This window comes from Nymphalis io, chromosome 2 (assembly GCF_905147045.1).
Source record: "Nymphalis io chromosome 2, ilAglIoxx1.1, whole genome shotgun sequence".
Classification (NCBI taxonomy): domain Eukaryota; kingdom Metazoa; phylum Arthropoda; class Insecta; order Lepidoptera; family Nymphalidae; genus Nymphalis; species Nymphalis io.
This window is the reverse complement of record NC_065889.1, coordinates 4,225,925-4,247,107: the sequence shown is the minus strand read 5'-3', so window position 1 is coordinate 4,247,107 and position 21,183 is coordinate 4,225,925. Positions and strand designations below refer to the sequence as shown.

The following is a 21,183-nucleotide window of genomic DNA, read 5'->3' as shown; positions in this document are numbered from 1 at the left end:
AAGAAGTAAGTGAACAACAGGTTAGAGGCAAAAAGCTACTTTGATACATAATATTAAAAGATGGTAACATTATTGAATTATCGTAGCTACTAGCGCACTATATAATAATATCCTCCCAGTAAATTATTATTATTTTACATATAAAATTTGTTTCAAATATTATATTTCAATAAAATTATACACAATGTTCTTAATAATAATTTATATCGTTGTAAAATACTTTTTAAATTCATTAATTATTATGTTACACGTACTGACCCTATGTGTACTGGATGACTTTAATCCTTACTCCAAAGCAACACTGCATTGCAATTAGTTAATCAATAGTTATATAACTGATTTTCATAATTTATAAAAAATATCTTCGGCTTGTCCTCATTCTTATGATCTCAAAAAATTTAAAAAAGTTTATAGTATGAACACTATGACAATGTGATAATAACCGACGTCTGACATCGTAGAGTTCATAGATAAGTAATATTTAATACAAATTTTCACTTTGCCAATTGCCAAAACACAATCATAATTTTTGAGCGGCAAAATTAAAACTCAATAACAGTAAACATTGATATTTTTTAATTTATTAGTTTTATAGGATGCGTGTCACGTTTACCAGTGACCAGTATTACCTACAAATTACAGTTTATACAAAAGGTAAAATTCTAAACTATTTTAATAATATTGTTCGTTGACTTCTATAATTTTATTTTTCTTCATTGCTATTATTAATATTGAACATATAGTACCGCGATACTTAACTTTATAGGGGCTACAATCACGTGTTAGTCTTTGTGTCGCGGGCCTCAAAAATAAATTATTTATTATAATATTTATAATTATTATAATTAAACAACTATGAACGGATTTATCGCGTATATTTTAACATTTTTTTTTATCATTTCATGACGTTCAAACACTTTAAAGTGTTATACTTCATTTTTAGATTTAATTTAATCATTCTAGGTTATCAACAATTATGGCATCAACTAAGTGTAAAGTTGAATCAGGTATTCAGTTACTAGTCCGATTAACAAAAAAATCAGGAATTGAAAGATTTTACCCCACTGTTTTTGGAAATGGACCAAATCATGGAGATTTTATTGAAATATATAGTGAAGAAAGTACAGCTTGTCTTCTCGCTGAATTTATATGTGAATCATTAATTCCTAATGAATTAGGTGGACCAGAAGCTAGTATTATAGTTTTCAATACTGATGGAAAATTAACATTGGATTATCTTATAAATGTAGCAAAGAATAAAATTTTAAAATTATCCAAAGACAACACTAATAAGTCATCAAATGATACCAACAAATTACTTAATTCAATATTAAAGAATTTGTTTATTCTAGATACGTATGAAACTACACAATTTTATATAAGTATACAGAATTTAGATTTTTTTTTGATTAGGAACCCAAATATATCTTTGATAATATTTGATACACTGACAGCATTTTATTGGGAAGAACAAAATTTACAAAAAGTCAGCAAAATGGATTTGTATTTAAAGAAGTTACTTCGTATGATATACAAAGTTGTTAAAGATTTTAAAGTTACAGTTATGTATAGCAGACCAGAATATTTTAGCACTAGCAAAGAACCTATAGAAAAACTGGAACCCTGTTGTGAATTTCCAGTAATTGAGCAAATCAATTATAGAATACAGATAGTTTATAATGACAATGGCCAGAACCACATTCATGTGAGGACATATGATAAGGAGTTTAAAATTTTTTTTAATATACACAATGGTGAGATTATGTGGATGTAAAAAATTACTACAATGTAAGAAATCAATTGTTTTATTTGGCAGTTAGAGGAATCAACTATTTTGTAAATGGTAGAAATGTTAGACAAAAACAACTACTTAAGATTTTACCATACAAACTATGTCTATGTTTTTGTGCAGTTTATTTTTTAGTAGATAAAGAGAAGTGTTTTTTTTTTAAATAACTTATATAAGTATAGAATAAACTGGAAGTATTTGATACATTACACCAACTTTTGTAACCTGCCATTAATAAAAAACATAACACAGATAATAGCAAAATTATAATGACATTCCTTTTATTTTTTATTGAAAATATGTGATAAATGATATGTAAGCTCATACAATATACACAAAAATTAAAGAAATAACACATGTACCAGGCAATAGCTTGATGAATGTATGTTGCATTGAACACATAAACAAAAATACTTTTTTTTAATTAGGATTTGATTGAAAGATACATATGTAACATAATATTATTCATTATTTTTTAATACATCTAATTATCCAATCTATATAAACACAATAAGATTTTAAATATTATGTTACAATTGTAAAATTTTAATAGAATATTAGAGAATTAAAAATACTGATAGTCTATACCTAATTGTGCATTTAATTAAAGTATTATTGTTACTTGTAACAAAATTTTGCAAATATGTTGGAAACATTAACATTCTTTCATGTTCATTCTTAAATGAAATTCACATTGAGCCTTACAGTATCAGTGTAGGTTCAGGTATACCACATAGTTACAAGAAATGTTTTTTTAAAAATCTATTATCTTATAATCATTATAATTTTTTTATCAACTTAAAATTTCTCAGAGTTAAATAATAAAGTTAAAGTAAAATAGTACATATTTATATTTTACCAATGAGTGATTTCATATTTTTAGCATGCTAGTTAAACTTTCATTTTAAACTTAATCTATTTTCAGCTTATGTGTTAAAATTAACCTATAAATACCATCATAGAGATCATAAGAGATTAAGATTTTTAGTTATTATCGGATAATATATAATTAATATCACATCATTAAAAAAACTAAATACATAAATGCCGCAAGGCCATGGCTAAAATAATTAAGGTTTTCCCATTTATTAATAGTATGATAAAATGAATATCCTGATTCTTGAACAGAAAAGGAGGCTTCAAACATAACTCCAAGGTAAGCTAGATGTATGATGGTTAAAACAGAAAATAATGTGTTTACAAAGACAGCTAAGAGACTGTTCTTTTTATATTTGTGTTCACATTGTTTGAGACATGGGTTAGCTAAACAACAAACTTCTAAAGCCAATGCAACTTTATAACGAAAGTTATACTCAACATAGGAGAATGTCCCAATACTGAGTAATACTGCCGAAAATTGAAAATTAAAGCCATGCAACAAAGATGATACTGCATAAGTTGTAAGTATCGACATAAATTGACCATATGGTTGACAAGTTTTGAAAACATAATTCTTTAACCATTGATGCATTGGTATATTCCAAAATATAACAACTTGGACAAGTGACCTTGGTAGCTCAATAAAGAATGGTTTTGTAACTTGTATATCTGAGTGACAATTATTAGTTAATCCAAATCCTGCACTTGTCATTGAAACAATTGACATACTTGAAACAAAATAATGAGACATTCTGAATGCTTGAGCATCACGATAAGCAGTTAACCATTTACTCACATTATCATCTATGTACCAAGGCACTATACAGTTAGATAAAACTAAACACGACATTGAAATAAAAAGATTAAATAGAATTATCTGCACCCATCTCTTAGTCAAAAATTTTACATTAAGATATTGATCATAAGAGTGAAAAGATATCCATGGACCCAAAATACAATTAGCAGGGCATAGTATATACCCACCAAATTCAAGTGGATTTAACATTTGTTTAAACAAATTTCTGTCTAACTCAATAGCTACAGAAATTACTTTCATTGCTGCTATCATTTGAATACCTCTTATTTGTTGCCAAGTTTTTGGATTTATTAAATATAACTCACATAATAATAAAAATAATATTACACAAAAAGATACACAAAATCCTCTACATTTTTTTGTTAAAATTGATAAACAAAGAATTACCACATAAGTGCCGAAGGTAAGGCCATAAATCCAAATAAGAGCCCAGCCAATATTGTAATAAAGAAGAAAACTTCCAAAAACGAAAGACAAACTGTGTCTCACATTGTGAGGCATAGAAATGTACTGTATGATAATGCGTAAAAATATATTGGCTATGATTAAATCTTTGGCGAACCTGAGTCCATCATATAGCGTGGGTTCACCGCACAATGTGATATAAGTCCAAGTATTTTCAATATATTCATCTTCTTCATCCATGTTAATGCACGCCGCCTAATGTGCTACATGTGATTGCCGATTGGAAGTAAATATTTTACATCTCGCTTTACAATTATCGGAATATCCATCAGCTGCACTTTTCTATATATATCCTTCATTTATCTAAGCTCTGTAGTGTATTTATAACATATAACTTTTTTATTGTTCGAAGTTTAGAAGAAATTTAGACATAAGAATAGTCTGTATGTTGGATGACGGATACCCTTTCCCTTCCCTATAAGTATAGTAGGTACTGTAGGTATTACTTCTCTATAATGACTGGATGTTGGCTGCCGCTGTTGGAGAAACAGTAAATTAAAATCAAAAAGGTCAGTGACAAGTCAATAAATATATCTATAAAATTAAAATAAAGTTACAATACATGTATAATATTTTAAATTAAATATTATTGGTATTTTATAGAAAAAATAATTAACGTTTAATGTTTTTAAGATATTTACAATACAATTTTACATTTTATTTGCGATTTATGTTAATAGTAACAATAAATTTAATAATATTGAATGATTTTTTATTATTTCATAGTTTAAATAAAAAAAAAATTTTAGTAATTTGTATTATTATGAAATTGAGGTTTATTTACATTTTTCTTTATGATGTGGATAGTAAAATTAATGATTGTTTATTGTTGTAACATGCAGTCTATTCCATATCACTTTGTTTTATTTATAAACTGGAAGTGCCTATTGATAATAAGTAGTAAGTAAGTAGCAACTGGGCAGTAGGTACTAGCAACTTGGCAAGTGACAAGTGGCAACACTACTGAATATTTTATTTCGCGTTGTATTCACGTTTGGTCGTTTTCTAATAGTTGCGGCATTTAAAATATATCAGTGAATTGGTTTCTACTTTCAGAAATAGCCTTGTTTTGTACTACAGCGTATGTGGTATTTACAACATTGGTTTGTAATTTATAGGAAGTACTTAAACAATGTAGAATTGTGTTATAAATATCAATTACAGTAGTGACATACGCGTTACATTCCGCCATGAAGCAATTGTGATTGTGTACTGTGTTAGTGTATATACATTTTTGATATGCTGTAAGAAAAGTATTCGAATTTGAAAAATGGCAAGTCCATCTCCACAAAGTAGCCCTATGCCTCCGCCACAGGCGCCTAGTCCAATGGGACCGCCGACGCAAAGTCCAGCACCGCCACAATCACCTCATAGTCCTTACAACCAACAGCATGTGAATGGTCCACCTCCATCACATCCTTCTGGTTCTGGGCAACCCATGCAAAATCACATGCCACCATCGGGTCCACCTCATACAATTGCCTCTAATACTAATGGCCCACCACAGCAACATCCAGGAATGCCACCTAGTGGTCATCAAATGCCACCTCATATGGTTGGACCGCACATGCCTGGACCACCTGGACATCCTATGGGTTCTACTGGATCTCATCCACCTGGTCCAAATGGCCACAGTAATATACCAAATAATCCTCAGCATTCCAACATGCCAGGACAAGGACCTCCTCATGGATATATGCAACATCAAATTGGACATATGCCAAATCAAGTAAGTAAAGAGTACTTTTAAGTAACAAAAACAAACATGAATAATTCACAATAATATTATAATCATGCACATAAAAGAGTTTGATCGTATTAAGCATAGATTAATCTTAATTTTCTCATATAGTAAATATTCCAAGCACAATTAAATATTAAGATATTATATTTATGCTTTAGATAAAAAGAAAACATATTAACTTCATTATTAAACAAGGGCCCATATATATCCTGTGAGATGAGCAATGATTCATTTAAAATAGTAAAGAACTGGGCCTTAAGTGGATTAATTTGGTTTGGTAGAGGAAGTACTGTTTTTTCATCTTCTAAGTATACAGTATACACAACAGGTGTGTTTAACCTAAATTTTACCCAGTCTGCCATATTCCCTGAAATGTTGTCTTAAAATGGAAAGAAAACAAGAAATTTAAAATTCATCAAAATAGATGTAAAATACAGCTTTAAAAAGTCCAAATATATGCATACAGTAACAGCCTGTTAATGTCCCACTGCTGGGCTAAGGCCTCCTCTTCCTTTTGAGGAGAATGTTTGGAGCTTATTCCACCACGCTGCTCTAATGCGGATTGGTAGAATACACATGTAGCATCATTTCAATGAAATTAGACACATGCAGGTTTCCTCACAATGTTTTCCTTCACCTTCAAGCACGAGATGAATTATAAACACAAGTTAAGCACATGAAAATTCAGTAGTGCTTGCCCGGGCTTGAACCCACGATCATTGGTTAAGATTCACGCATTGTATGCATATGCATATATATTATGAAAATATATGCATAAGTATATTAGAAATCTAATAGAGTATTTGATTTTAATATTAATGTATTCACAAAAAACCTATAATCAAACTATAAACTTTGTACTTATTAAGAAGTGATATTTTACATGTACATAAAAAAAATTGAATTTGTTAATGATGAATATTTTTGCACTATTTGATACTTACAAAAATAGCTTGCTGCTGTTCCTACATAGTATGTTATATTATGATTTTCAAGAACCTTGGAACATGTAGATCTTAGTATTTCTATCTGAATAATTGAGTTTGAGTATTGTTAATATTAATTAAAGGCGTAGTTTAAATTGTTTCAAAGACCTGACTTCACATGTTTGTATAAACCTGTATAACTAGTGATAGGTAATGCAAGTTTATTTAGTTTGCATGTTTTAAACATTTTGAATGCACAATTTTATACACAGTTGGTAAGTAATGAATCTGCTTTGTCAAAACAAAAAATATTTAGTGACACCCTAGTAAACTGCATAACTCTCAAAGAGTAGTTAGTCTGCCAAATAATATACTATATGACATTTTTAAGCAGTTTTGTTATTAGATTATAATGTTAGAATTAGAATAGCTGATGTTGGTACCAAATGTGAATGGTAAATATTTGTAGGGGACAAATATCTATTTATAATTTAAGTCATTAATTTAATTCAATGCTGTTGAGTTTTGTTTCTTTTATTAACATTAACCACCACAGATATTTGCACATGTATCAGACATGACACATGCAATTTTCATGATCATAAATTTCAAAGGTTTTCAAAATTTCTTTGTGAAATTGTTGTATAGACCAGTCAAATTATTTACTTATATAACATTGATATCAGCAAGTACATAAATGTTAATAAACAGGTGGTGTATATCTATGATCTTTATCACTTTCACTGCCAAGCTCATTTACTAAAAATTAACCATAATATGCTGCGAAAAATTGACAAATTTTCAAGTCCATTGACACATTGATTGTGTAACATGGTCACTTAATGCCACATAGTGAAACTGGGATCATACGCTGGTGGGGAGGCCAGTCGTAATTACTAGAATTTTATTATGCAACTCTGTTATTTATAAATTTATAAATAACATAGTAACTACTAAATACATTGTCCTTTATTTTACTATTTTATTTGCATAGCAGGACATAATAATATAATGTTAGATTTATTATCAGTTTAATTAGGTACAATGTGGTTTCAAAATATAAAATCTAGTATTGATTAAGTTATTTATTAGAGATTGATAAAAAGCACAAACAAATACTATTGAACGTTATTTTTAAAGCTGTATTTGCAGTAGGATACAGTTAGTTATTTTATTCTTAAATATTGTAAGTAAGTATAAGTTTTATTTGGAAAAAATTATAATTTATATCTATTTTATTAACCCTACTAGCTTGGACGAAATATGTGATATGGCTTAGGGCACATGGCAGTGAAAGTGTTAGATATCATATACTAAAAAATATAACATAATTTGGATATAACAATACTATATTACATAAAAAAATACAAGTAATACACCTACCAGTATATCATGATTATTAGCATGAGTATCAGTGAGTCCAAAGGGTACTGTTATATAGCGTCCAAAACCTTTTACATTTATAAACGCAATCATATCCAATGCAAGACTATTAAGAACATATGATAAAGCCTGACTTTCTTCTTCTGAAAGAGTCTTATGCCCAATATAAATAGCATTACATTCTTCATCTATCACTACAATAGGAAAAATTATGTTTACTTAAAATAAGAATAATTTTGATCTATTAGTAGTATGTGTAAATAATATTTTTTCGAACTTCTCCATCACAGTACTCACTTTTAGAAGATTTTTCAAAGAACCAATTTCTAGCAATATTAACACCAATAGCAATTTTTCCATTGTGGCATTTCGTTTGAGGATAAATACTTCTCCTATTTTTAGACCACAACCTATCCTATAAAATTAAGTTCTTAAATTAAGCTCTCTTTATACTTACTTCAAATACTACGAAATTAGTAATTAAAATATATATTTAAAAAATAAATGTTCTCTTTCATTCTCACTCAAATGGAAACTTGGAAAAATTTGAAAACACCTCAATTCAATTTTCATCTATAATTGTTAAGGAAATATTTAACACATTTTTAGCTGTGAATTGCAAAGTATTTGTTGTCGAGATATTTATTTTAATTCTTGAAAGAGTACTGAAAAGTTCTACCTACATACCTATCGTTCTCTTTGAGAAAGAATCGAACAACATCAACAAACCTGCTCCTTACTAAAGACGAATCCATCTGGATTCAAAATGGGCAACAGGTAAAAGTCAAATTTGCTTAACAGAATATGGAGGCTACTTGTACTGTTTAATAATTCAGAAAATAAATTCAAAATCAAAGCCGAAGACATCCAGTCCTTTCCATCTTCCCCTCCTACTATAAAAACAATAGGCTTCCTCTTCCCTTTTGATAAATGGAGAATAAAAATATCACGTTTTTCAAATGTTTTTGCAATAACAGTTTTTTTAAAGTCCTTAGTTTTTTTTTCATATTTATTTATCAAGTTCAAAATACTTTCCCAATCATAAAAAATATTGAAGGATGTTTTGTTTTCATTGAGCATAGATTTCCTGTAATGATTCTTTTTAATTATTACACTTATTAAAAAATATTTTTTTAAATATAAAAAATTAAATGTTATACATTTGAACTTCTGAAACAAGATTATACTGTATGTCAAAAGAATCCATTTTGTCTTCAAATGTTTGTGCTGTCTTTTCTCTAACCATCACATCCATGGGTATTGCAGCCTCATTTGACACACCATTCAAAAAAGTAATTGTTTCTGTTTTTAAATGCAAGTAATATAAAAAAGCTCTTTCATAAGCATTAAATGCTGTTACCTCATATAGTGTATAATTTTCTAGAATATGAGTATATAACAATGAGATATTTAAAAACATATAAAACATAAATGACATTTTCATAATGAAATTTTATGTTAGTGCTGAATTATCAGTATGGTCGTGCCTAAAATATTGATTACCTCTTTATGGTTAATTGTTTATATGCAATGAAAAAGGTTTCTTAAGTTGGAGTGAAATTATATTTAATGTAATTTTTTATTCATAGGGTCCAATGGCTTTGACTGGCGCTCCACCTCCCGGTAACGGACCACAGGGGCCACCAGGCCAACCAGGAGTGCCACTCCCACTTGGTGGTCCGCCACCCCACAGTGTGCATGCACAAGGTATGCCTCCTATGCCACCACATCATGGTATGATGTCATCACAAGGAGGTTACTCTCATGCTGCTTCGTCCCCCAGTGGAGCTCCGACTCCTCCCGGTGGTCCTCCATCTAGCCAACCGCCCTCTGGAGCTCCACCACAGCCCCCTGCCGCTCAAACCCCTCCACATGGCTCTGTCCCACCACCGTCTACTTCCTCCGCAAATGGAGCGCCTTCTTCTTCTCCGATGCAGAGCTCCCTCGCTGCGTCGGGTCCAGACAATCTAAATGCTCTGCAACGAGCTATCGATTCAATGGAAGAGAAAGGTTTACAAGAGGATCCGAGATACTCTCAGCTACTGGCTATACGTGCACGCACGAATTCTCAAGATCCGAATAAAGGACTTTTTTCCAATATACAACTGGGGCAGTTAAAGTAAGTTACATGTTCTAAAAGTGTTTTTGATAAAGATTAATCAAATTTTGTGAAGTTGAATAAAGTTAATGTTGCGTATGTTGTAGAGCTCAAATAGCAGCGTATCGAAACCTGGCGCGCAATCAGCCCATAACCCAACAAATCGCTCTGATGGCGGCGGGCAAACGTACCGGCGACACGCCGCCCGAGTGCCCCACACCGCCCGCGCAGCCGCCCTCGCCCTACAGCCAAGGGTAATGTAACGTGCGCCCAGTGCATTACAATGACATTAGTCCGATTGTAATACTGTTATAAACTTATGTGAGAGCGTCAGGTTTATTTGTAAAATGGTTTTAAACTTCTTGACAAGATTATAATTTTAAAAAAATTTGCTTGTATTTGAAAAAAAAAACCATGATTGTTTTACTCCCTTAGGCAACCTCAAGCAGGGGGACAAAGTGCAGGAGTTTCAGGAGGCAAGGGTGCTGCCGGTGGAGATGCTGCTCGTGGTGGTGGTGGGGCGCCCCCCACACCCCTACCTATGACCGGACAAATGGCCCCACCGACTCAACCAACACCGCCTTTGGTGAATCCGGTATAATGTTTTTTTATAAATATAATGTTTAACGAATATTGCATAATTCATGTTTAACATGAAATATATTTTTATTGCAGCCAATGGGAGGCGCGCCGCCATTGCGAGGCCCCGCACCGCCGCGTGGGCCAGGCCCGGGGGCTCCCACGGGGCCGCCCACTCAACAGGTTAAATAATAATTTCAACAAAATATATGCTTTATGATATTAATAATTATTTATATTGTGACGATTTATTTATTTTTCAGCCGGGTGTCCCAACTCCAGGAGCAAAACAAAATCGTATCACCTCTATACCCAAACCCGTTGGGATTGATCCATTACAAATTCTAAATGAAAGAGAAAACAGGCAAGATAAAATTCTTTAATAAAGGAATAAATATTATTGTTGGAATATGATATACACGTCAATAATTTTATAGAATCGCGGCACGAATCGCTCATCGTATTGAAGTCCTCTCCAACTTGCCGGCGAACATATCAGACGACCTCCGCTTGCAGGCACAAATAGAACTGCGGGCTCTCCGTGTTCTTAATTTTCAAAAGCAACTACGCGCTGAGGTAATTATCATTTCTTAGCAATATAATGTTATATAAATGATTCTTATCTTCATTTCGTACCAAAAACAAATTTAGTAACAAATATATGTAACAAAAAATAAAATTTTATTTTTACAATATATTGAAACTTAATATTCGATGCAATTCCTTTAGATTCTTGGACAAGTACGTCGGGATACGACTTTAGAGACGGCTGTAAACATAAAAGCCTACAAGCGCACGAAGAGACAAGGTTTACGCGAAGCACGTGCTACTGAGAAACTCGAGAAGCAACAAAAATTAGAAGCCGAAAGGAAGCGCAGACAAAAGCACCAGGAATTCCTACAAACTGTGTTGCAACATGGTAAGACTAAGTATTTAGTCTGTCTACTAAACAGATGCCACAAAAAATTAAGTATAGTATAATAATAATAAAATACTTTGATTATATTTACAGCCAAGGACTTCAAAGAGTACCATCGCAACAATGTCGCTAAGTTGTCACGTATGAATAAAGCCATAATGAACTACCACGCCAATGCTGAACGAGAACAGAAAAAAGAACAAGAGCGCATAGAAAAGGAACGTATGAGACGGTATGTGTTACAAACTATGTCTGTTATGAAGGTATTTCATTAGAAAATCATTTTAACTAACAATATGTTAATACTTTTAGCCTGATGGCGGAAGACGAAGAGGGATACAGAAAGCTTATTGATCAGAAGAAAGACAAGCGGCTAGCATTCCTTTTGTCACAGACTGATGAGTACATTGCCAGTCTCACGGAGATGGTCAAACAGCACAAGCAGGAGCAACGCAAGAAACAACAGGAAGAAGAGCGTAGGAAAAGGGTGAGATAGATTTGATTTACCATTGAAAGCTAAAATAATACAATTATGTGTAATGATCATTAAATTAATATTATATTATATTATTATTAACAACAGGAAGAGGAGCGTAGGAAAAGGGTGAGATAGATTTGATATACCATTGAAAGTTAAAATATTGCATTAATATTAAATAATCATTAAATTCCTATAATATTATTTGAATATTCATATTTGATTGTCCAAATTAGGGACACTTAATTCGAAAATAAATCTTGACTCTACAAAACTTACTTAAAATTTAATAATATTATTCGTTACTTTGATCTCATAAATAAATTATTGTATTTTTAATTCTCAAGAAATCGCGCAAGAAGAAGGTTCTCGAAGGTGGTGAAATAGATGCAATGGATGACAGCTCACAAACATCGGACTCTCGTGTTAGTGTTATGGATCCTAAGACTGGAGAAGTAAGTATTAAGCAGTTTATTAAAAAATACTAAGTAATGTTCTTGTTTTTCAGTGTCATTATATACACTGTAACACTGTACTGTAATAGGTGCTGAAAGGTGAAGAGGCTCCGCTGTTGTCCCAACTGAAGGACTGGATGGATACTCATCCTGGTTGGGAAGTGTTGTCGGACTCTGACGATTCTGGAGACGATAGTCAAGATGATGGTAATGTCTTAATGTCTTTTCATAAAATGTTTTATAAGGAAAGACAAATTTTTATTTTATTACACACAGTACCTATTGAGAAATTGTATTGTTTAATAAAGTTGCTATGTATTGTATTGTTTAATTTATTGCCTTTCAGAAAGGAGAGAGCGGAGGGAGAGGCACCACCATGAGAAGAGTGACAAAGAGAAGACAGACGAAGAGAGAGCGCGCGATATGATCAAGAAAGCTAAAGTTGAGGATGATGAGTATAAGACTGAAGAACAAACTTATTACAGGTACATAATATATAATAAATATTTAATACTTATAGAGAACATCAGAGCTATAAGTCCTTTTCATAGACCTCAGCGACAAAGTTGCAATTTACTATATTATAAATGCTTATATATATATAAGTCAAAGTATATTGAGTTATTTAATAGATTTAAGAACTTAGAAATATAATAAATAAGTTTAATGTATATACTTTATGTGCAGCATCGCTCATACAGTTCACGAATCTGTCACCGAACAAGCTAGCATCTTGGTCAATGGAAACCTAAAAGAGTACCAGATTAAGGTTTGCAATATTTTAATTATATATACTATTTTATTTTTTTGTTACACTAATGACATACTTTGTTTATTTGTAGGGCTTAGAATGGCTCGTATCTCTTTTTAACAACAATCTCAATGGAATTTTGGCTGACGAGATGGGTCTTGGTAAAACTATCCAAACAATTGCTTTGGTGACCTATCTAATGGAAAAGAAGAAAGTAAATGGGCCATTCTTAATTATTGTGCCACTCAGGTAATTTTTTCATCTATGGAATATAAAGTTATAGTGCTTAGTTACATTCAAACTTCTATTAATGTTATATTAGATGAATTGATTATGTTTTTAATAATATTGTGTTGTCTTAATACTTGAGCTGTTAAAAAGTAGAATTTTAAAATGGTTTGATTCTTTTTTGGTATGTTTGTTTGTGTTTCAATTCAGTACTTTATATAGTACACAATAGCAAGTGAGTCTTGTACTGTATTATTAAGTAAGAGTTTTTGGAAAATCTGTTTCTGCAGAGGTTTATGGGTTTTCGTAAAAATGTTCATCAATAGACACTGATATAGATCTAAATTACAATAAAGTATTGTAAAATCACAACTAGTAAATGCTGATGGGATAAGGCCTCCTCTTCCTTTGAGGAGATGATTTGGAACTTATATCACCATGATGCGCAAGCGGGTTGGTTGATACATAGACATAACATTAAATTAACAATTCATGAGATCTATCTACACTAATTAAAAATAATATATTTCATGATAAATGATGTGCCAGAACAATCTAAATGTGGGAAAAATATAGTAGTAATAGTATATAGTAAAATCCAGGTTGAAACTCCTGTCCGTGTAATACTATTCCTATAAAATATGCTTAAAATTCCAGTACACTATCAAATTGGGTGCTGGAGTTCGAAAAGTGGGCGCCCACCGTGCAAGTGGTGTCGTACAAGGGCTCCCCGCAGTCGCGTCGTCTCGTGCAGACGCAAATGCGCTCCACTAAGTTCAACGTGCTGCTCACCACTTACGAATATGTCATCAAGGATAAGGGCGTCCTGGCAAAGGTAAGGCCATTGCTTGGATAAAAAATACCGAATAGTGTATTTAATTGACCACCTTCACAAAATGCAACCAGATAAAAAAGTCACGGGTGTTCGGAATCACGTACATCTAATATACCCGCCTACCTATAAATAAAAATAAAATAAAAATTAAAGTCAAACTACTCGTGATCGACAGGTGCAATGGAAATACATGATAATCGACGAGGGTCACCGCATGAAGAACCACCACTGCAAACTGACGCAAGTGCTGAACACGCACTACGTGGCGCCGCACCGCCTGCTGCTGACGGGCACGCCGCTGCAGAACAAGCTGCCGGAGCTGTGGGCGCTGCTTAACTTCTTACTTCCCTCCATATTCAAAAGCTGCTCCACTTTCGAGCAGTGGTTCAACGCTCCATTCGCGACTACCGGTGAAAAGGTAAGTTTACCAATGAATACACATAATTATATGCATTGGTTCTCTAATCGATATCCTAATCGAATTGACATTTTTAATTCTCTACATATTATTTACAAAGAACGTACGAGGGTAGTTGCAAAAGTACCTAACCCAATAAAGAAACATTAAATATTTAGAAAAAAAAACTTTATTTCTAGAATATAGAATATCATCTTAGGTCTCGATATATGTATACTTTCTATCGATGTTTAATAGCTTCGATACCGATTTGATTTCTTTGTGTTATAATAATAAAATGAAGAATAACTTTGTTAAAAGGTGGAACTAAACGAGGAAGAAACTATCCTTATCATTCGCCGTCTACATAAAGTTCTGCGTCCATTCTTATTGCGGCGACTTAAAAAGGAAGTGGAGAGTCAATTACCGGACAAAGTGGAATACATCATTAAGTGCGACATGAGTGGTCTGCAACGCGTACTATACAAGTAATATTCAGTGGTTTATTAGCAAAAAAATAAATTATTAAATTGAAAGAATAATAACTCAATTTAAATATTACGTATTTGCTATAAAGAAAAGTATTAATATTTTACTTTTGATCTTTGGTCCGTTTTATAGGTAATTTTTATTTAAATTAAATACAAACGTCAGTAAATTTCGTATTACCATTACAAAATCATTTTCTTAGACACATGCAGTCGAAGGGCGTGCTGCTAACAGATGGGTCAGAAAAAGGTAATAAAGGCAAGGGCGGAGCTAAGGCGTTGATGAACACCATCGTGCAGCTTCGTAAGCTCTGCAATCACCCCTTCATGTTCCAGCACATCGAGGAAAAGTTCTGTGACCACATAGGCACCGGCGGAGGAGTCGTTTCAGGGTATGAAACCTTATATTTGTATTAAGTTTTCTATCATCATTCATCAAGAGTATAATCAGCCCCTGTGCTTAGCGTTTGTGGACTATGAGAAGGCTTTTGACTCTATTGAGACCTGGTCTGTTCTGGAGTCCTTACAACGGTGCCAAATCGATTGGCGATACATCCAAGTGCTGAAAGGCCTGCATGACGCTGCTGTTATGACCGTCAAAGTACAGAATCAGCAGTCTGACCCTATCGTCTTGCATCGAGGAGTGAGACAAGGGGATGTCATTTCACCGAAATTGTTCACTAATGCATTAGAGGAAATGTTCAAGACGCTGCACTGGGAAGGGTGGGACATAAACATAAACGGCAAGTACCTTTCGCACTTGAGATTTGCAGACGATACCGTCTTCGTGGCAGAAACCGTGCAGGACATGCAATATATGCTGAGCAGCCTGGCTGATTCTTCCGCTCGAATTGGTCTCCAGATGAACTTGGAAAAACACCAAGACAATGTTCAATGAACACGTCAGTCCGGAACCAATAGCTCTTAACTGAGTTCCTCTCGAAGTTGTTCAGAAGTATGTATACCTTGGGCAAACTTTGCTGTTGGGTCGAAACAACTTCGAGGGGGAAGCACGAAGAAGAGTACAGCTGGGCTGGGCAGCGTATAGAAAACTCGGTCAAGTCTTTTCGTCACGAATACCGCAATGCTTGAAGACAAAAGTCTTCAACGAGTGCGTCTTACCGTTTATGACCTATGGAGCCGAGACGTGGACACTGACAGTGCGTTTGGTCCACCATTTTAAGGTCGCTCAGCGAGCTATGGAGAGGGCTATGCTCGGAGTTTCTCTGAAGGATCGAATCCCAAATGTAGTGATCCGACAGAGAACCAAGGTTATCGACATAGCCCAAAGGATTAGTAAGCTGAAGTGGCAGTGGCAGTGGGCTGGACACATATGTCGCAGAACCGACGACCGTTGGAGTAGACGCGTTCTGGAGTGGAGACCACGCCTTGGCAAACGTAGCGTAGGACGCCATAGGTGGAGTGACGACGTACGCAAGGTGGCTGGCAGCTGTTGGAGATTAAGAGCTGAAAATCGAGCTCAGTGGCGTGCCATTGGAGAGACCTATGTCCAGCAGTGGACGCGAAAAGGGTGATGATGATCATCATTATCAATATTATGCCCGTGTTAATTTGGATAGCAATTTCATAAACCTACAAAGGTTTCAATAGTGCTATACAGATATAATTATTATTTGATGTACAGGTTTTTTCTATAATCAACACAACACATTTTTAGTTATTGATACCAGTTTCAAACGGACTAATATTGTACCAACACTTTGACACTTTTATGGTTGTAAAAGATAGTAATGAGAATTGCTTCAATGAACATTAATTATAACTTAATAGAAATGCATATTACATTTCGTATTTCTTTTAACTTAGGCCTGATCTTTATCGAGCATCTGGAAAATTTGAACTTCTGGATCGCATTCTGCCCAAACTGAAGAGAACAGGACATAGAGTACTAGTGTTCTGTCAAATGACTCAGTGTATGACTATTATTGAAGATTATCTCTCGTGGAGGGCTTTCCAGTACTTAAGGTATAAAAATATTTATACTATGCTGTTATTAATTTGCTAAATACGAATCATGAATATAAATTTAATGAGTGAATTATTTTTATCTATATGAACTGTCTCCTCATCTGCAGACTGGATGGTATGACAAAGGCTGAGGACCGTGGCGAGCTGCTGAAGAAGTTCAACGACGTTGGTTCGGACTATTTTATCTTTTTGCTGTCGACGCGCGCGGGTGGTCTTGGTCTTAACCTGCAGAGCGCAGATACTGTCATCATTTTCGACTCCGACTGGAATCCGCACCAGGTGCTTATGGATATTGATTGTTAACCATTCACAGATGTTGCGTAATGATATTAAATGTGTGAATTAAATAGTAAAGAGTCTTAAAACTCTAATAATTCCATTATTCATATATAATCAGCAACTATATGCTTTAAGTCTCTACTCTAATATTACTATTTTACCAAATCGTTATGCAACGAAAAATGGACACTTTTCGTGGAAAAAGTTATGAGTTAAATGATGTACAGTTTTGTATTTTACTAGTTCTGATTGACCGATACTTTGTAAAATTAATTAATTAATTATTATTTTTTTAAATCTTTCTAAAATAAAAATAAAGTATTTTAAAACGAAGTTATTTTTATATGTATTTTACAAATTTTAGGATCTTCAAGCTCAAGATCGTGCGCATCGTATCGGACAACGAAATGAAGTTCGTGTTTTGCGTTTGATGACTGTCAATTCAGTGGAAGAAAGAATTTTAGCTGCTGCCAGGTAATTTTAATAAACAGATTTTTTCTTATAAGAAAATATATAATTGTATTTATCTAAATTTAAAAAAAAAAATTATAATGGTTTACCCTGTTTTTTATTATTTTATTTTCTTTGCTCTAATAAAACTAAGGGTAACATAATACCAAAAGGTATTTACATCCAGCTAACTATAAAGAACAAAGTGCAAAGAAGAGTTTAAAAAAAAAACAACAAATAAATAAACTTATACTGCAAACATGTTTGCCATTAGCACAGATGTATTTTATAATAAAAACTTTTTTAGGTACAAACTAAATATGGACGAAAAAGTTATTCAAGCTGGCATGTTTGACCAGAAATCTACTGGTTCAGAACGGCAGCAGTTCTTACAAAGCATTTTACATCAAGATGGAGATGATGAAGAAGTAAGACTATATTTTAAACATATGCAGCCTAATGTGTTTTCAACAACTTTGTCCAAGTTGCAAATTATTCTTTGTTTATAATAATTAGGAGGAGAATGAAGTTCCGGACGATGACTTAATCAATGAGATGATAGCTCGATCGGAGGAAGAGCTGGAGATCTTCAAGCAAATCGACATTGAGCGAAAAAAGGTCGAAACCCGATCGCGACTCATCGATGAGTCAGAGTTGCCCGACTGGCTCGTTAAGAATGACGACGAGGTTGTGTGTAACAAGGTAACATTCAACTTCATACCTCTCAATTACAACCACAAACTTTTAAAATTAACATATGTTTTAACTATTTATTTTATTTAAGTGTAATACATTATCGTCTTAAATTTCCATCCGGAATGCACTTTTAAAAGATATAATAATCAATCTACTCAATTCATTTTAATATAGTGATAAAAATATTATCAGGGACAAGGTTGGAACTACTTGGACGAGGACGAGACACTAGGGCGCGGGTCGCGACAACGTAAGGAGGTAGACTACACGGACTCACTTACCGAGAAAGAGTGGCTGAAGGCTATCGATGAAGAGTTCGAAGAGGAAGAGGAGGAAGATGATGACGATGAAGTGCTTGATAAGAAGCGAAAGAGAGGTCGAAAGCGGCGGTAAGTATTAAGCTACGATTGCACGTTTGTGTCGCAACACAAAAGTTTCACACAGACAGAAGACAGTGACAGAAGTTTCTGTCCCCGGCTACAAAATTTATCTTTTTTTGTATAATTTGATTTTAATTGAATAACTATTTGAAATGTAGTAAATAGTAATGTCGAAAAATTATTATGCTTATAAACAATTGTAATATTCTAGTTTGAAAAAATTATAACTTTGTTAAACAATTAATAAAAACAGTAACAGCCTGTTAATGTCCCACTGCTGGGCTAAGGCCTCCTCTCCCTTTTTGAGGAGAAGCTTTAGAGCTTATTCCACCACGCTGCTCCAATGCGTGTTGGTAGAATACACTTGTGACATAATTTCAATGAGATTAGACACATGCAGGTTTTCTCACGATGTTTTCCTTCACCGTCAAGCATGAGATGAATTATAATCACAAATTAAGCACATGAAAATTCAGTGGTGCTAAATAATCCTTCTTAATTGAAAAATTAAATAATATTGATTGTACTGTATCTTTGTTACGTTGTTGCTTTGTTTTACAGTCGTAACCAAGACGATTCTGATGAAGATGAAGTACCATGTTCTTCCAAAAAGAAAAGCAAAACTGAATTAAATCAACTCAAAAAGAGGTTGAAAAACATCATGAAGAAAGTAATTGACTATTCAGATGAGTAAGTGCATTTTCATATTACTAAGAACAGAAACACTTGGCTTTAACTTCATGGTTTCTATGTGATGCCTTCACAGGCGGCATAACTAACAATATCTTCTTTTTACAAATATTTATTATAAATAAAATAAATACTCTTATTACATAATATTAACTTTTATTTCTCAGAAATGGTAGAGTGTTATCAGAACCTTTTATGAAACTACCCTCACGGCGTGAACTCCCTGACTATTATGATGTGATCAAGAAACCATTAGATATCAAGAAAATTATGAATAGGATTGAAGATGGAAAGGTAGGATGAACTTAGATTGTAAAAATGAAAACTTTAATAAATGGATTTTTAATACATATTTCATTAAAATGTCGCTTTATTTAATCATGTAATGAGCAAGTGATTTATCTTTATTCATTTATCTTTTTCAGTATACTGACATTTCGGATTTGGAACGTGATTTTTTCACATTATGTGCAAATGCTCAAACTTATAATGAAGAAGCATCTTTAATTTACGCAGATTCAGTGCGCCTGCGTAATGTCTTTATAGAAATTAGACGGCGCTCCGAGAGCGGACAAAATTCTGAAGATTCTGATGAAAATGATAAAGGTAAATATCGAATTATAAATTATTATATATGAATCAAAGTCAAGACCCTATTTCTAAAAACAATAAATTTAAACAAATTAATATAATGTATACATAATTAATGAAGTGTTAGTTATATTTTGTCCAATTTCATATATATATTTTTTAAAAAAATTACAGAAGATGAAGATTCAGATGGAGAATCAAATCGTTCGGTGAAAATGAAAATCAAATTAAAAAATAAGAGCAAAAACACTCCAAGGAAGCGAAAACAGCGCAAATATATCTCGGACGATGAAGATTATGAGGAAGATTAGATCTACATATTTTAAATACAAAACCTTTCTTGAACAAGTGAATATTAGATCTAAAACTGTTGCACTAGTTTTTATACTACCTGAACAGTATCCATATTTTATATATTAACATCAAGCTTAAAAAGAACTAAATACTTATTTATTAATTGATTTGTCTGAAATTTGAACGATAACTTACTTTGTAGTAGGACAATATACAATTTAGCATATAAGCTAAAGGACAAGTTTATATAATATGAGAACTAACCAGAGAAACATGAATGTGCTTGTAAAACATTTTCTTTATGAAGCTTATAAGACTTCATTTTAAAGCATCAAATTAAACATTTTTTAGAGTTACTTTTACTCAGATCATCTAAATATTACAAATTTATAAATCTTAACATTTTAATATACATCTGTAACATTCATGACATGACATTTAAATAAAAATTCCCATAAAAAGTAACTATAAATTGAATGGTAAATAGATTTTTAAGGATATTTCTTAGGTTCAACAATCTTTTAACAAAGGACATTTTAATTAAAATATAGAGTAGTAGTAGAAGAGATGTTTTGGTAAATAA

The 21,183-nt window shown here is 32.8% G+C and overlaps 3 protein-coding genes across 4 annotated transcripts; 2 read left to right on the top strand and 1 right to left on the bottom strand.

The window, feature by feature from the left end:
- Positions 1 to 470: 470 nt before the first annotated feature.
- On the top strand, positions 471 to 1,796 carry LOC126776001 (DNA repair protein XRCC2-like). The gene is made up of 2 exons (XM_050498255.1): positions 471 to 654; positions 964 to 1,796. The coding sequence occupies exon 2, from the start codon at positions 977 to 979 to the stop codon at positions 1,772 to 1,774; it is 798 nt and encodes a 265-aa protein (XP_050354212.1). The 5' UTR covers positions 471 to 654; positions 964 to 976; the 3' UTR covers positions 1,775 to 1,796.
- On the bottom strand, positions 1,790 to 4,420 carry LOC126775983 (protein-serine O-palmitoleoyltransferase porcupine). Its single transcript, XM_050498232.1, has one exon. It carries the CDS (start codon positions 4,128 to 4,130, stop codon positions 2,805 to 2,807), a length of 1,326 nt encoding a protein of 441 aa, XP_050354189.1. The 5' UTR covers positions 4,131 to 4,420; the 3' UTR covers positions 1,790 to 2,804.
- Positions 4,421 to 4,887: 467 nt separating this feature from the next.
- Positions 4,888 to 21,142, top strand: LOC126775822 (ATP-dependent helicase brm). Of its 2 annotated transcripts, XM_050497935.1 has the most exons (30): positions 4,888 to 5,679; positions 9,593 to 10,122; positions 10,209 to 10,355; positions 10,537 to 10,696; positions 10,777 to 10,863; positions 10,944 to 11,044; positions 11,118 to 11,256; positions 11,410 to 11,599; positions 11,693 to 11,831; positions 11,912 to 12,086; positions 12,183 to 12,203; positions 12,425 to 12,532; positions 12,622 to 12,739; positions 12,879 to 13,017; positions 13,220 to 13,301; positions 13,375 to 13,532; positions 14,169 to 14,346; positions 14,522 to 14,764; positions 15,065 to 15,231; positions 15,435 to 15,623; positions 17,059 to 17,217; positions 17,328 to 17,499; positions 17,864 to 17,973; positions 18,257 to 18,377; positions 18,466 to 18,651; positions 18,838 to 19,034; positions 19,587 to 19,715; positions 19,883 to 20,009; positions 20,141 to 20,321; positions 20,481 to 21,142. In XM_050497935.1, the coding sequence occupies exons 1-30, from the start codon at positions 5,221 to 5,223 to the stop codon at positions 20,615 to 20,617; spliced, it is 5,049 nt and encodes a 1,682-aa protein (XP_050353892.1). In that variant the 5' UTR covers positions 4,888 to 5,220; the 3' UTR covers positions 20,618 to 21,142. The 2 variants fall into 2 exon arrangements, with proteins under 2 accessions (XP_050353892.1, XP_050353903.1); XM_050497946.1 differs by lacking the exon at positions 12,183 to 12,203.
- Positions 21,143 to 21,183: the final 41 nt, after the last annotated feature.